The sequence below is a fragment of the Temnothorax americanus genome, unplaced genomic scaffold (genome assembly GCF_048541705.1).
Source record: "Temnothorax americanus isolate GAGA-0224 unplaced genomic scaffold, ASM4854170v1 Scaffold101, whole genome shotgun sequence".
Classification (NCBI taxonomy): domain Eukaryota; kingdom Metazoa; phylum Arthropoda; class Insecta; order Hymenoptera; family Formicidae; genus Temnothorax; species Temnothorax americanus.
In genome coordinates, this window is record NW_027509233.1 from 248,440 (window position 1) to 266,196 (window position 17,757).

A 17,757-nucleotide genomic window follows, 5' to 3' on the forward strand; every position below is an offset into this window, starting at 1 on the left:
TTTGCCACCAAGAACCCTGTCTATTTTAGAACTCTCGCGTCTAACGAGACTTTGCTAAAATAAAAAATTATTGTTAAAGGATCAGAATATTCTACAGACATAATCCTCTAAGTCGACATTGTTTAGAGATATATACACTCTCTGAAACATTAGAAAAATATACTATATAGCATTTTTTCATTCGATTTCTTGGCATCCATCAGGACATTTCTCAGTGGTGATAGATGGTGGTGATGGATACAATCAATTATTTTAAATATCCCTGACTCACATCCAGAAACTTGCAATTAAGGAGGTTGAAGCAGTTTGGTCAACACTAGATTTTAGTTTGTAAAAAATATATAATATATGATAGTATAGGATCTACCGCATGTGTGAGAATTATTTCAGATTTATTGACCATCCAGAAGCTGAGATATTAATTTCCAAAAATGCGTCGTTTTACATGGGGTTATATGAAGAAAGCGTTGGCGGCGATGATTGATCCCAATTTTCTTTAATATCTATAGTCTATATAAACGCTCAAAAAACGTGCCTACGCGTACAGTAAATTAATGCGAACATTTAGAACGCAAGAAAACACGTATTCACCATCTAATAACAAATATATTACAAGTTAAAGCGATCGAAATTAGACTGAAATAGCAGTTGATAGTTCGCGAGTAGGTAGATGTGGCAACGCAGCGTCGCCCGCGTTTTGGCTGTACCCGAATCCTGTCGGTATATGCACATTTTTGTGGTTCTCTTCCGTGCTATGTCCACGATTTTTTGATTCTCTTTGAAAATAAAACCAAAAAATCATGAATCTAACGGAAAAAAACCAAAAAATTTGGAACATAACATAAAAGAGAACCCAAAAATCGTTGACATTACCACAAAATAGTAGACACAGCACGGAAGAGAACCAAAAACGTGCACATACCGACAGGATTTGGGTATAGCCAAATCGCGGGCACCTAATCTTATCCAGAATGACAGAAAATTCACCAGCATGTTTACGTCTCATACTACGTTTACGCGAGCGTTACTTCTGTAGTAACTTACGATAATTCGTTTGCGTAAACGGGATTTTCCTTCGCGTAAATGGGATTTTGTAGTAACTTACGATAATTTACTCCACGTAAACGGGTAAATTATCGTAAGTTAATACAGAAGTAACGCTCACGTAAACGTAGTATGTGTTTACGTTTAGCAACTGCCGCGTGGCTCAACACGGAGGCACAACGGAGGCGAGTACTGCTACCAACCCCATAAAAGTGAAACGTTGCCAAGTTTCAATCGTATTTAATATAATCGACGGAAAGTTATTAAAAAATCGATAGTTTTATATAATTGTCAAGGGAACCTTTATGAAGTTGGCCGGACAACTTCAACGTATCGAACTTTCATTAATTGGAATCGATTGGTGGTCGTTTGGTGGTCTTTGGTAGTCTAGTCTGATCGTTTGGTGGTTAGTCGTTTTCCTGTAAAATAAAAATGAAATTTCCGGTGTGAAGTTAGCCGGACAATTTTTATTTTTTAACCAATTTAACTTTTTTATAGCTCATTCGACGCGGAATCGTTTAGTGGTCACGAATATCATCATAAAAACACGTTTGGGGGTCAACCGTTTTCCCAGAAAATAGAAAAAAACCGTATGCGCATAATGCCGGACATATCACCTCTGTGCCACTAGTCGGAACAATTGTATTTATCACCCAAATGGACTTTGATAGGGCTCAATCGACGCGGAATCGTTTGGTGGTCACGAATATCGTAATTAAAACGTTTGATAGTCAATGGTTTTTCTAAGAAATAGAAAAAACCGTACTCTCACGCCATTGGTCGCATGACTCCGTGACGTTGGCTCGGTAATTTGATGAATAAACATTATTTATTAATCAAATTGACTTTCATACGGCTCAATCGACGCGGAATCGTTTGGTGGTCATGAATATCGTCATTAAAACGTTTGGTGGTCAATGGTTTTTCTAAGAAATAGAAAAAACCGTACTCTCACGCCATTGGTTGCATGACTCCGTGACGTTATTGGCTTGGTAATTTGATGGATAAACATTATTTATCAATCAAATTGACTTTCATACGACTCAATCGACGCGGAATCATTTGGTGGTCACGAATATCGTCATTAAAACGTTTGGTCGTCAATGGTTTTCCTAAGAAATAAAAAAAACCGTACTCTCACGCCATTGGTCGCATGATTCCGTGATGTTGGCTCGGTAATTTGATGGATAAACATTATTTATCAATCAAATTGACTTTCATACGGCTCAATCGACGCGGAATCGTTTGGTGGTCACGAATATCGTCATTAAAACGTTTGGTCGTCAATGGTTTTTCTAAGAAATAGAAAAAACCGTACTCTCACGCCATTGGTCGCATGATTCCGCGACGTTGGCTCGGTAATTTGATGGATAAACATGATTTGTCAATCAAATTGACTTTCATACGGCTCAATCGACGCGGAATCGTTTGGTGGTCACGAATATTGTCATTAAAACGTTTGGTGGTCAATGGTTTTTCTGAGATATAGAAAAAACCGTATTCTCACGCCATTGGTCGCATGACTCCGTGACGTTGGCTCGGTAATTTGATGGATAAACATTATTTATCAATCAAATTGACTTTCATACGGCTCAATCGACGCGGAATCGTTTGGTGGTCACGAATATCGTCATTAAAACGTTTGGTGGTCAATGGTTTTCCTAAGAAATAGAAAAAACCGTACTCTCACGCCATTGGTCGTACGACTTCGTGACGTTAGCTCGGTAATTTGATGGCTAAAGATTATTTATCAATCAAATTGACTTTCATACAACTCATTCGACGCGGAATCATTTGGTGGTCACGAATATAGTCATTAAAACGTATGGTGGTCAATTATTTTCCTAAAAAATAGAAAATACCGTGCGCTCACGCCATTGGTCGTATGACTAATAGCACAGAGTCATACGACCAATGGCGTGAGAGTACGGTTTTTTTTATTTCTTAGAAAAACCATTGACCATCAAACGTTTTAATTACGATATTCGTGACCACCAAACGATTCCGCCTCGATTGAGCCCTATCCAAGTCAATTTGGGTGATAAATACAATTGTTCCGACTAGTGGCACAGAGGTGATATGTCCGGCATTATGCGCATACGATTTTTCTATTTTCTAGGAAAACGATTGACCACCAAACGTTTTTATGATGATATTCGTGACCACCAAACGATTCCGCGTCGAATGAGCTTTAAAAATGTTAAATTTGTTGAAACATAAAAATTGTCCGGCTAACTTCACACCGGAAATTTCATTTTTATTTTACGGGAAAACGACTAACCACCAAACGATCGGACTCGTTTACGCAAAGTAAATTATCGTAAGTTACTACAGAAGTAACGCTCGCGTAAACGTAGGAACTGTTTATTCTGCATTTATACATGATTTCGGATTTCTATTCCTTGTTCCACTACCTGTTGCCTGGCATTGTGCAACCTAAACAAATTTAGCCCCCCCAAGTGGATTATTGATATATTTTTTTTTTTATCAATTGTTTGGTGGTTGATTGGTAGTATTTGGTACCGTATTCAAAACGTTCGGTAGTTTCTCGTTTTTCTAGAAAATCAAAAACAAATTTTTGATCTTCTTTTAGCCCCCCCACTTTGACTGTGGTAGTTTTTTTTTTTTTTTAATTGATTGACGATTGATTGGCAATGTTTGGTACCGCATTAAAAACTTTTGGTAGTTGCGCGTTTCTTTAGAAAATCGAAAAAACAAATTTTTGATTTTCTCTTAGCCCCCCCACTTTGACTGTGGTAGTTTTTTTTTTTTTTAATCGATTGGCGATTAATTGGCAATGTTTGGTACCACATTGAAACCTTTTGATAGTTTTGCGTTTTAAAAAGAAAGAATTAATTGTCAACAAATTTTTAACCTTTTTTAGCGCCTACACTTTAACTGTTGGGAATTTTAAATTCTTTTTTTACCAATCGTTTAGTGGTTGATTGGTAATGTTAAGAGCTGTAAGTTATTGAAAATTTTATTTTAACATTCCAGTTATGTATAGTGACGATTGCACACATTCACTAATGCTGCGTTCCCACTACACGCGTCGCGCGTCGCGTCACGACGCCGCGTCATGAGTTATACAAACGCCAATTAAAACGTTTCATTTTATGACGTCATTTCCGACGCAATATCTTGTCAGAAATGACGTCATAAAATGAAACGTTTTGATTGGATAACTCATGACGTGGCGTCGGTCGTGACGCAACGCGCGACGCGTGTAGTGGAAACGCAGCATAATAGCGTCTTCTCGAACGCACCTATTGTGGGCATTCAGGAGCGCATACGTATATGTACACGCACTAGGCTCTGGGGTCACTTGCGCATGCTCTAGGGCTTAAGCGGGGCGCACACACTTCTGCACAACGCATAATGCGTAAGCATAAGAAAATTGATTGGTCTATTTCCTTATGCACATGTGTATGGACCAATCAATTTTCTTATGCCATCGCGATGACGCGACGCGTGACGCGTACAGTGGAAACTCAGCCTAACGTCAATAAGGGCTCATGCACAATGCTGACAGGTGGCGGCGTCGTCACTTGTGAAGTGATCAATTTGTTAATTTTTTTAATAAACATGCAATAAATCATTAAGGTAAAGATGGAGCAACGCGTAGCAATTAAGGAGCAATTGTTTTATTACTACGTTTACGCGAGCTTTACTTCTGTAGTAACTTACGATAATTCCTTCGCGTAAACGGGATTTTCCTTCGCGTAAACGGGATTTTGTAGTAACTTGCGATAATTTACTCCGCGTAAACGAGTGATATATCGTAAGTTACTACAGAAGTAACGCTCGCGTAAACGTAGTATATGGTGGATTTGCGTTAGTAACTTACGATATATCACTCGTTTACGCGGAGTAAATTATCGTAAGTTACTACAAAATCCCGTTTACGCAAAGGAATTATCGTAAGTTACTACAGAAGTAACGCTCGCGTAAACGTAGTAATACTTGCAGAAGACTGTGAGAAATGTATTTTTCCAAGAAAATAAACAGTTCTTTGCTAAAATATCATACAAAATTAATTATACGAATGGAGCGATTGAAAATCCCAATAGAGCGAAGCAAGAAATAGATAGATATTCTACCGAAAATCAATAGGAAAGTTGTCTAAACTCTTTGAGATATAGTTATGAACAATGGAGCTATTATATTACGTTTGAATATTTCCGTCAATGGCTGCCGAGCCATAGTTACAATGGCGGCCGATAAGTGGCGGCGGCGTCACTTGTGAAATGATTATAATTTGTTAATTTTTTAATAAAAATGCAATAAATCATAAAAATTATAATAGAGCAATAAGGAGCAATTAAGGAGAAATTGTTCTATGCCGGATTTAATTGCATAGAGTTATTAAAAATATGTTTTTGAGTAAAAATTATAAAATTTACGTTTTTTTTTAATATCTTAAAAAATAATACTTTTAAAAGGGGAGCAATTGTTGATTCTGAGGGAGCAATTAGGGAGCAATCGTTTGAGCTATAGTTTATTAAAAAATATGAACTTGCAGCGCCAACTTATTTCCGGTGCTATTAGCTATCTGTCTATTCTGTGCTACATACTACAGGACTAAAGGCCCGGACACACTCAAGCAGTAAGCAAATCACAGTCAAGAACTTAAGGGTGCCATTACATGGAGCGCGGAAACGCGGAAACGCGGAAGCGCGGAAGACAAAATTTACTAGATTTCCGTCGATCCGTTCCGTCTGTTTTGAATGCCTTATATTACATGGAGCATATTTTGAGCGGAAAAGCGGAACGGAGAATTATAAAATATTAATTTTTAACGGTATTTATTGATTAAAATGCTTGTATTCAATAGATAAGCTGAAAACATAAGCATATTAATAAAAATTGCAATGAATTAAGTGAACACAATTTTAAGAAATGAATACAAATGTCTATTTGTCACTATACTGTTCCGCTTTTCCGCGCAAATTGTGCTCCATGTAATATAAGGAGAAACAAACTCGCGGAACGAACGCGTCAAAATCCGTTGTCAACGCGGATACAGTATACTCCATCAAATTTCGGAGCTGTTTAATCACATTGAAAAAAAAGCTTTTACACATACTCTTCGATTACTTTATTATTTAATAAAAGTGGCAGTATAATATTATAGATTCAAACATCATGTTGATGGTTATTATGAAGTATATCTTATATGCAAGCCAGGGTACATACATAGGCTGCGTTAAGTACTGGCAGTGAATATCGAAACGCAGCCATACATACATACACGATAATAGCGGATTCCGCTTTTCCGTTCAAACGTGCGGGACTCAACTCGCGGAAACGCGGAATCTAGTTACTATTCTGTTCCGCGCTTCCGCGTTTCCGCGTATCCGCGCTCCATGTAATGGCACCCTTAAGGAACGGCCCTAAGCGGTAGCGAATCCATACCGTTGATTTCTTACTGCTTAAGTTTAACTGCTTAAGTTTTTCTATGTGCCAAGGCCCTTACTTCTGTAGTAACTTAAGCCCCTTGCACAATGCCAGGCAACAGGCAATAGGAACAGGAAATAACCAAAAAATCGTTAATTACAACCTAAAAAATTCGAATGCTATGATTGGTTGGCAATAGGCAATAGGCACATAATTTCCAACGTGACGGAAACTCTGTGTCTATTGCCTGTGTCACTGTTTATTCTGCATTTATACATGATTTCTGATTTCTATTCCCTGTTCCTATTCCCTGTTGCCTGGCATTGTGCAAGGGGCTTTACGATATTTACTCGTTTACGCGGAGTAAATTATCGTAAGTTACTACAAAATCCCGTTTACGCAAAGGAAAATCCCGTTTACGCGAAGGAATTATCGTAAGTTACTACAGAAGTACTTAACGCTCGCGTAAACGTAGTATAAGTTTCGCAGCTGACCTGACGCGTCTCAAAACAGCGCACTGTAGAATCTACCTTACCGACTGCCGGTAAAACAGATGTCGTAATTCAACGCGGTTTTTTTTTCTATTAATTTTCTTATATGATGAAAAAGTTTTTCATATATTTTCTCAGAAATTTTGTAAAAATTGAGACTTGAGACTTATGAAAAATTCTGAGAAAATATAAAATTTCTCAGATACTTTCAGAAATAATTGGATGAGGATTTTCAGAATATTTCAGTATCCGTTATATGAAAATTTCTGCTAAACTGCACGGATTTTTTTCATATATTAATTATAATTTTGATTAGAATTTCTATAAAAATTTTTACTTGCTCAGAATTTTTCAAATTTTTTTTATACGAAATGGGTCTTTTGTTTTTTTTTCCAGAAAAAATTCAGACATAATAATAAAATATTTCAGATTTTTCTCGTCAACACATTTTTAATTTTATAATACCTGTGGTTGCTAAGTTAAATGCTAAGCTGTCGTCGGTAAAGGAACGCACTTCTATAATTTAATGTTTGTATCGTTTGTTTACAACATCGCAGGGAAACACAGTGGATGCGGAATTTAGAAGCTCTGATAGTTTTTCTCGAATGAAATCTTTCCACCTTGCAGAAAAATGGGCACGGATCTTGATCTTCTAGGATTTACCAAGCAGACTGAGACGTTATTACGCGGCGTGGGGGCACACGATTTAATAAAAGAGTTTCAAAGGAGAAACATATCAACCGACGCGTTGCATAAGTTAACCAAAGAGGATTTTGTGCAACTTGGTAATACGTTTATTCTAACAAATGCGTCACTGTTTTATTCTAACAAGTTCTACTTACAGAGATTTTAATTCGTGTGATTATTGATCATATATGACATTTCGATAAAAATTCTATAAAAATTAAATATTAGGTTAAAGTTTGTACATATACAAGATTTGCCGGCGTGCAAAGTAGATTACAATTATTTTGAAATATAATTTCCAAATTTTAAACTCTTTACAGCCACGGAATCTAGAAAGATTCAGTCTTTTATAATAAAAAAAATTGCGAGACCTCTAATTGCCAATCTCTAATGTTGAATACGGTTTATTAAAAAATTTTTATTTGTATTACTTATCTATTGGTATAAACAACAGTTATTTAGAAATTGACATAACATCAAAATTACATGCAAAATTATATGTTTTACTTTTTCTTGTGATGTGTGAATAATGTACATATGGAGGGGTAAAAGCCATAGTAAAATATTGATTCATGTGCATAGATGCAATTTATATATTGTATAGGTTGCATCTATGCACACAAGTCAATATCTAAAAAAATTTGACTTACACCATATGGCTTTTACTCCTCCATACATAAAAATGTATCAAAATTGGCTGAGAAAAAGGCAGAATAGAAAGAAAAATTAAAAATGCAAAAGCAATGATAAAGAATTATTTGTAGGTGCTGATAAAGATCAGGCAGAAAATATAGTCAATGCTCTATGTATCTCCAAGAAAAAGACATACAGTACAAAGGCGAAACCTCATCACAGGTATCGAATCATTATTCTCATTTTTAGATGTAATATTAAAACTGAAAAGTCCTGTCTTTTTTTTAAAGGATATCTGATAAGGTGGAGATACTGCAGCTGGGTGAGAGACAACTCAGTATAATTCAAGACTTTGTGAAATACTGCCGAATGAAATTGAGAAAAGAAAGAATCAACTTTTTTGTCGAGTCAGATAAGGCTTTGAGTGCCTCTCAAATTCTGTGTTTGGCCGCCGACGCCGCTCTTAAAGAAGTCGATGAGGCTGAGTTAAAGTTGAAAGAATTGGAAGCTGTGATAGTTACGGTATATCAACGAATATGTTACACTTATATCCTGGATGTCTGATAACACTGTTCAACAAAAAAATGTAAGAAAGAGAATAATTGTTTCTCGTAGTTTTTTGGACGCTGAATATGATTCCGTTTACAAAATTGCTGTCACGTCACAATTTTGAGTAATTTGCCGTTAAAATTGCAAAAAGGACTATTTTATTTTGTTTTCATATTATAAACTACCATATAATTTAGTATATTTTGTTTCATATTATAACTACGACATGTACATACGTATGTTGTTAGGACTTTCTGCCCTTAAAAGGAATTTATTGTGTCGATTATGGTTAAAAAGATATTAATGATTGATATAGAGTATCAAAGTTGATTCAAGTATCAAAGAGCGTTAAAGTTGATTCATTAATTATGTTGTCTATACTTGAGTTTTTCAGGTCGGTGAATACTAATCTGATGTCAAAGTTAATAAATTCAAAATGACGGAGCTAATATGGCGGATATTAAAACAAAAAATTAACTTCGACATTATATTAATATTCAGCGACCTAAAAAATCTCTTTTAAGTTTGAATAACATAATTAAAAAATATTTCATAGAATATGGTTTATGTAAGTCGCAACATACTTAATTTTGATTTCAATAAAACTTCTCCAACACGTCACATATATTGTAGTTATAATATTATACCGCAAATACACTAAAATAGTCCTTTTTGCAACTTTACTGCAAATTTCTCAAAATTGTGACGTGATAGAGCAATTTGGCAAACGGGTCTTATGCGTCCAAGAAATTGTAATTCTTGTGCTAGAAAAAAAGTAATATTTTGTTGAACAGTGTAATAAGTGTAATAATAGGTGTAATAATGTAGTAGTTGGGCAGTTAGAGCGGGTTAACTGAATAGAAAAATCTACCATTTTGCGATTTTTACAATAATAAACGAGAAATTTATTATCTTTCAGTGACAAGAGACAGCACTGAGCATTAATTAATTGCGGTTGCTATGCACGCGTCGAGGCAATGGAAGGAATGCGCTTCTAGCAACAACCAATAATGCATAATGTAGAGCTATCTTTTGTTGTTGAATCGCATGGATACACGCTCATTCGCAATTCTTAATTATTTAATTTCTCAATAATTATTGCGAAAATCACAAACCGATAGAGGACTTTTTTATTCAGTTAAACCCGTTCTATCTCTCCACGAGCGGTGCTAGACTTTATTACACTGTACAACAAAAAATTACTTTTTTTTCGAGCACAAGAACGAGCCTTGCGGCATTTGATAGTTTTTTGGATGCAGAAAATGATCCCGAAAAATATTTTATCTATTCTTAATAGCTATGTAAGTCGCAATTTTGACGCAATAGACTCTACGTTAATCATCAATATCTTTTTAACCATAAGCGACACAACAAATTCTTTTTAAGGAGGTTCGATGGCTACAACAAAATGCAGAGAGTTTCATGAAATTTTAATATGTTGTTCTGGAATGCAAAATAGAATTATGTGAATTTTTTAGGAATTTTCCACCGTCCCGTTTTGAAAAAAAATCTACTCCAAAAACTTAAAAAGTACAATTTTTGGATTAGATTTTTTTCAAAACGGGACGGTAAGAAATTCCCTAAAAATTCACATAATTCTATTTTGCATTCCAAAACAACATATTAAAATTTCATGAAACTGGCTGCATTTTTAACATAGGTTTTTATGGGAAATGATATATTGCATATACCTTCAGAATGAAATAAGTGCAAGAAAAAATGCAAATGATAAGAAAAAAAAATATGCACATGTAACTTAATAATTTACAAATAAATGAGCGAAAGAAAGAGGAAGGTTACCGCACATTTCGTAGAAAAATTAATTATTAAAGCATAAATTGCTTGATTTTTCGTCTGCTAGACTGCCACGGTCGTGAACGACGTGAACAGCAGCACGCATTATACGCACGCGGCGACCAATCAGAGCAATCCCCTTCATTCCCACTACTTCAAACGCTAGTGCGCTGTTTCCAGAACCCCCGCGTCCCACTACTCCCTCCGATGAAGCCATCGAACCTCCTTAAGGGCTAAAAGTCCTAACAAAACATACTTAATTTTCATTGCGATTAAACTTCTCCAATACGTCACATATCGTAGTTACAATATGCCAAAATACAATAAAATAGCCCATTTTTGCAACTTTAACTGCAAATATCTCAAAATTGTGACGTGATAGAACAATTTAACAAACGGGATCGTTTTCTGCGTCCAAAAAACTATCAAATGCTGCAAGGTTTCGTTCTTGTGCTTTTTTTATTGTATAGTGTTATCAGACACCCTGTATACATTTCTCCAAGTTAAAAGGTTGTGAAAATTGAACATCTCGCGATAAGAACTTGGCAAACTGTATGAAACATATATCTGATTTTATCCGCCAATTTTTGGGTTTGCATCTATGTTCAAAAACGCCTTAACTAAACCTTTTTTTTTACAGCCTAGCAAAAGCTTCAAGCATTCTTATGTACTGTATAGCGTTTCGTTTGGTGGATTGTGCATTGCAACGTGTATATTATTGAACAAACTTTGGAGATAAAAGTTTTATAGATTATTAAGATACGCAGATACTAATATATGTGTAATTCTTTTATTATGTAAGTCGCAAAACAATTTTTTAAGAATATCCTTTATGAACATTTTGTGTACTAAAAATATTTCTAAATAACACGATGCAGAAAAACGATTCCCTTTCATTAACACCGTTTTCCGATACCTAAAATCCCCAAAAAGTTTAATGCACTCTCTCAGTGTCGTTTATATAAACATTATTTAAAATTAACCGACGCAACTAGATTTATTTTTTCCTTTTCTTAAGACAGAATCGCGGAAAAGAGGTAATCTTAACGTTTCTGCCTCCCTCTCCCCTCGCGTCAATGTCGTACGCGGGCGGCGGGGTACGGCGTACCTCCTTTGGGGGTGAATTCGAAATTCGAACGAAGAGTAAGAAAAATCGAGGGATCCGCGCGCGAATCGCGTTGGGGAGGAAATAATTGAAGAGGAACCGCGGTCGGGATAAATCGCGACTGCGACGGCGGAGGAAAGTCGAGAGGGGCGCATAGGGTGAATCGCGAGGGCTCGGTCGAGGGTGGCCGTGGGGATTTTGGGCGCATATTTTCCACACCCCCGGGGGCCGCGGCGCGCCGTAGGGCGTCGAGGCGGCGAACAGGGCGAACCTCTGCATGCGCATGCGCCCGGTCGCTGCGTGAGCTTTGAAATCTCCGCTTCAGTCGCACTAAGATGGACGGCGGAGCGTACGGCGGTGGAAAGGCCGGGGCCCCTTTCGATCCGATCGCGTTCGTCCAGCGGCCGCAGGTCATTCTGAGAGCGGTATGCCTGGTAAGTCGTCGCCAGCCCCCCCGTGAGCGGGATCGTTTCAGGCCGATTCGAGCGTGATTGCGACGATGATTGCGGGTGCCGTGGAGGAAAGAAAGAGAGAGGGGGGGGGAGGGAGCGAGCGAGTGAGATCCCTCGACGCGGATGGTCATTGATTTTGAAAGAGAGCCTCGGTTCCTCCCCCACTCCCGCGCCCACGATGGGGTTCTATTGATTTTTCGCGAATTCCAGTGGTACACCCCCGTTGACCCCCGTGTGCCATGGATCCCCATGGCGTTCGACGTCTAATTGAGATCCGTCGCAAGTCGATTCGATGGAGCGAATCCTTCGCTTGACCTTCCCGGCGGATATCTTACTTCGGGCGAAATACGAGGCTCGGATCGCGGGCCTCTCCCCATGTTCTGTTCCTTTGACCGCGCTATTAGCTAACGAATGGATCCTCTCCCGTTCGTTCTATCTTTTCCTCTCCTTCTTTTCTCCAATAAAAACGCTGATTTCCCTCCGCGTTGTACGAGGATGCAGGGAGACGGTGTTCAAATATGCAAGGCGCCTGCAGCCAGAATGATTCAAAGCACGTCAGCTCAAGATCTAAGATATTTTAAGTTTGGAATTATAGTCGAAATAAATACCGAAGATTTCAGACTAGCATATTTATGTTAATTTTGAATAGATTTTTATTGATTTTATTTTAATATGTCTTTGTAGGTCTTTTTCAGCTAAGGCACACATCTAATATTTCCTTTTTCTTCATTACTGTCATCTTCATTTATTACTTATTATTCAAATAAATTTTAATAGAATGTAAAGAATATGAAAGATATATTTATATTCTTCCTTTTGTTCATGTTACTCTCGTCAAAATACTATGTATTTTAGTTTTCATATACAAGTATTTTTCCAAACAGCATGCATGTCTAAAAGACGTTGTATATAAAGACATATTTAAGACATCTTTTAAACATCTTTACAGCGACTTTTAGACATTCATGCTATTTGAGTTATACCTTTGTTACCCAATGTACCTTAATTTTTTGTAAGCTTCCCCTGTTCTACAGAAGAATTTTTATCGTGGTTCCAGCTATTTGCAATAATTGTCTTCGGATGTATAAGCAGCAAAGGTTATCTTCCAAAAGAAGATGGGAAAGAAGTTTGTCTTTACAATAACGACAATAATGCGTGCAACTATGGAGTTGGTATCGGTGTACTGGCGTTTTTGGCCAGTATCGGATTCCTCGCGGGTGAATACCTGTTTGAACAAATGTCGTCTGTCAAGACTAGGAAACATTTTGTCCTCATAGATTTGGGGTAAGCCGCGTACACTTTTACAGTCGGGATGTAAAAATAAAAATCTTATAATTATGGTTTCAAAATTATGTCAAAGGTGCTTCTCTAGAATCTTTTGATTAACATAACTTGATACGCTACAAACTACATATAATTTGATATGATATTAATATCATATATGTTAATATCATAGCCGTATATTAATATCATAATTACAGTTTCTCGGGTTTCTGGTCTTTCCTCTATTTCGTGGGATTCTGTTACTTGACAAATGCATGGAATAAATCTTCAGAACCAACGGGAGGATACGGCGTGAATAATCTACAAGCGGCTATCGCATTCTCATTCTTTTCCATCTTTACTTGGGTACGTTAGATGAAGTTTGTTCGGCAAGTTTTATTGAATGATAAACATCTACTTTGACTTTCTTTTAGCTTATATAGGTAAATAATTATGTAATGTTTCTCCTGTAAATTTGCCTCAGCAGAACTATATTCTATTATTACAGGCTGCTTGTGCTTGGTTCGCGTTTCGAAGATTTAAGCAAGGTACCGACGCAGCATTCGCTCCAAGTTACGAGGCGGATCCTGTCGGTGGAACAGGATACACAAGCTATCCTGACGCCACTGACACCGCTTACCAAGAACCGCCGTTCGGTCAGCAACACCAGCGGGGTATGGGTGACTTTCAAGCCCCAGCTTACTAAAAGTCATCCATAGTCGATACCAAAATGTATTTCCATTGGGTGCACAGCGAGCTACTTACGAAAGAAGATGATTTAGGATAATTTTTCAGAACAAGATATATTGTTTACCACCGCCTGTTTTGCTTAAAGGTAATCTCAATCTTGTTACGAAAGAATGATTTCGATATTTTAATACTCTCATAATTTCCTGTGTGTGGCTGCTTTTTTATGCCTTAATACTAATTTAAGAAAAGAATATAAAACATACATTCTACTTAAATGTATTTCTGATTCCGGTGAATAATGTCAAGGTATGTAAAAGATAATCTTTATTCAAGATCTATCTATTTAACGATTGTCAGTGCGCAAATTCTTTTCCTCGATATTTTGTGTTTTGATAAAATTTTATGTAGTAATTGCATTGAATTGTATTTTCTTTTACAGACTAAAGAAGAACTTCATTCGCTGATAGGTCGCTGGGCAGCGCGTTGGTAATAGAGTAAGTTTTCATGGCAAGATGTAGAAGGAAGTTATTTGTTAAACTGTGCTTCTTATTGTTGACCACTTGTAAGTTACACTTATATCCATACGCCCAATGTCACAAAAAAAGCATTAGGTGTGTTTGAAGTCATATATACGCCTGGACATACGTTACGACAGTGGCTATCTGACTATGGGAAGTAAATATAATATCTTATAATGAACAACACTATAGCAAAACTCCATAAATAAGGAACTAGTACATGCACAGGCTATGTATATTTTAACGTTGTAACGTGTTCATGGTAAACGCGACTTAAATATAACAGTAATACAATGCGTTGCATTATCGTGCAAATAGTATTAAACGATGTACACGAAGTCTAGGATTGAAATGAATAAGTTTTCGAATAAGTCGATACGTGTTTTAATATTAGTGAGACAATACCTAAGTTATTTAAGTTACTTGTCGCATCAGTTGCAAGATAATGAAATATACCTTACAGAATAGCATTAGCAAATGTAATTGCACTTATAAATCGTAAAACCAAAGTTTGTATTAATATAAATTCATATATATCCAAATTATAATAGCTTTAACTTATACATAAATTGTCCGCAATGTTAACTAATGCTATATTAGATTTTTGTATTTGAGTCGCTCTATATGTTAATTCATTAACACAAAGGGAAAAGATTTATAAATGAACATGAGGAAAGAAAGTTTGTTTTTATTGACTTTTTATATTTAATATTTCTTTACTTTTCGATAAGTATTTATGGAATCTCAGGAACATATTTTCAATTATTTAAATTATTTATTTATTTAATTAATTATTTATACTTTATTATTTATTATGTAAGGTGGATGTAAATCTCAATTTGAAAAAGTCCTGCATTACTGAAAATATAAAATTACTTTGATTGATAATAATGAGCATAAGTGTTAACAGAAAAAAATATATATGATGTTGAGTTTAATCATCCTGGAGGTACACGTTACATCGAATAATAGAAAATAGCAATTTTGAATTGAGAAATTGAGCTTAATCTTTTGTTTAGAGACTTTAGAGCAAAATAAAAGTCTTATGATATTGTACTTATGATATTATACTTATAGTATTATTTTAAATTGAGTTTAAAGCATTTATTTAAATATTCTTTTGTCATATGCTGTATTAAACAATGTGAACGTTCTTAGAAACTTATGCAGTAATTTAGTAGTCTAAAAATATTCGAGAGAATTATACATTCTAGGTATGTGTGAACTGTACAGTTGAGTATAAGAGATTCTTTAACTTCCGTTCATGTAAAAACATGATTTTTATAGATATTTGCGTTTATAGCTTTCCATCGATCTTTCGATATATCTAGTTTGCGTAACTCTCTTGAAGAGAATACACCTATGATAAGGTATCCTGATAATTTGGAAAACATAATTTGTGTAAAATATTATGTAAAGTGCAATAATAATTATTATATGTATTCTCGATAGTTCTGAAAACATCATCCCTTTGAACATGCAGGATTAATTGTGATAAGAAGAAATATTTTTTTGACATTCGGTTGTGGTATTTTACATTTTCTTTTCTTTATGATCCGCTAGAATATGCATATTCAAGGGGTTGAATTTTCCAGAAGTACACTCTTCTCAAAATTGATCTCTCACCTTTATGAAATCTTAGCCCTTCTAAGTACATAGCTAATAACATTGTTGACTAGTAGCATGATATGATGGACAGCTCAAGTCCATTGAGAAGGGTTAAGGCAATAACAAACACAGTCAAAAATTTCGATCTCTACCGTATAAGAGAGGAGCAACGTGATCATGCTTTCGATTTCGCCTGTGAAATCAGACGAAATAGGATACATAACCGTACTTGGCAGAATGTAACGCTATCAAAAAGTATCTACTATTAAAACTATAAAAGAATAAAAACGTGTATTAAGATGTGGGTATTGATAACTAAATAGCTGTTGTATTATTGTACTTAAGCTGCGGTCCACTTGACGCTACAAATGCTTCGAAGCATTCCTCTTCTCTTTTCTTTCAACGAAGGAAGAAGGAGAAGAAGAACGCTCCAAAGCATTTGTAGCGTCAAGTGGACCGCAGCCTTATACATACATATACATATGTAGATGTATATATATTACGTGCATATACATATATGTACAAGGGTGTCCCGTTTTATTTTTCACAGTCAAATATCTCAACATCATGTAATTTTAGAAAAAAATGCTTTAGACAAAAGTTGTACGGTTTCAAGGGAGACATAAGATGATGGCAGTGATTTGAGCTTGGATAGTTATTTGAAGGTCACCTTCAATTTCTTAAATGAAATCCCCTATTTTTTATTGCATACTCTTGTAGCTTGAGAAATCGATTGATGTAAAAAAAAAATAGAAAAATTATTTTAAAAAATTTAATTGCATTTTGTAGACGCATTCAATTTTACAAAATTGCAAATATAAAAATTAATATTATTCGATCCCTTTCATTATTCTACTTATAAAAGCATCAAAGTAAAGTGAATCGAAAAGTGAATACTTGACGAGATATTTTATATGAAAAATTCATAACAAAATTTGAAATATCAGAAAATTTTTTACGAAAGAGCTTTATTATAGTGTTTTGAAAGGCTCTTGTGGTAAGCTACAAGAATATGTAATGAAAAATAGAGGGTTTTATTTAAGAAATTGAAGGTGACCTTCACGTGAATTTCAAACAACTATCCAAAGGTTAAATTATTGCCATCATGTTACGTCTCCCTTGAAACTGTACAATTTTTGTCTGAAACATTTTTTTGTAAAACTATGATTTCGAGATATTTGACTGTCAAAAATAAAACGGGACACCCTTGTGTGTGTGTGTGTGTGTATATATATATATATATGTGTGTGTTGTGTATATGTATATATATAATATATATTAGAGTGGTTCTTAAAAAGGGTAATTTTGAATTTTGATTGCTCGACGGTTCGGAAGGCTCGAAATAAATAAAGAAAAATCTGTGCCAAAGGGCAGCTTCCTATCTCAATTTTAACACGTGCCGCAGAGCACTTGAATTTTCCTATTAAATTTTCCGAACCGTTCGAGCAGTCAAAATTCAAAATTACCCTAAGGACCACTTATATATATATATATATATATATATATAATATATATATATATAATAT

At 35.6% G+C, this 17,757-nt stretch overlaps 1 protein-coding gene and 1 long non-coding RNA gene across 2 annotated transcripts; one reads left to right on the top strand and one right to left on the bottom strand.

The window, feature by feature from the left end:
• The first annotated feature begins 6,551 nt into the window (after positions 1–6,551).
• Syngr (synaptogyrin) lies at positions 6,552–16,531 on the top strand. The gene is given in 9 exon segments (XM_077415518.1): positions 6,552–6,875; positions 7,560–7,717; positions 8,384–8,474; positions 8,543–8,768; positions 12,006–12,134; positions 13,210–13,436; positions 13,634–13,781; positions 13,924–14,250; positions 14,545–16,531. Coding segments are annotated over 8 exon segments (1,335 nt in total). The 5' UTR covers positions 6,552–6,717; the 3' UTR covers positions 14,122–14,250; positions 14,545–16,531.
• Positions 16,426–16,835, bottom strand: LOC143902538 (uncharacterized). Its single transcript, XR_013258399.1, has 2 exons — positions 16,695–16,835; positions 16,426–16,570 (listed from the first exon to the last, which is right to left on the bottom strand). It is a non-coding gene; the product is annotated as an uncharacterized LOC143902538 (long non-coding RNA).
• Between the last annotated feature and the right edge of the window lie 922 nt (positions 16,836–17,757).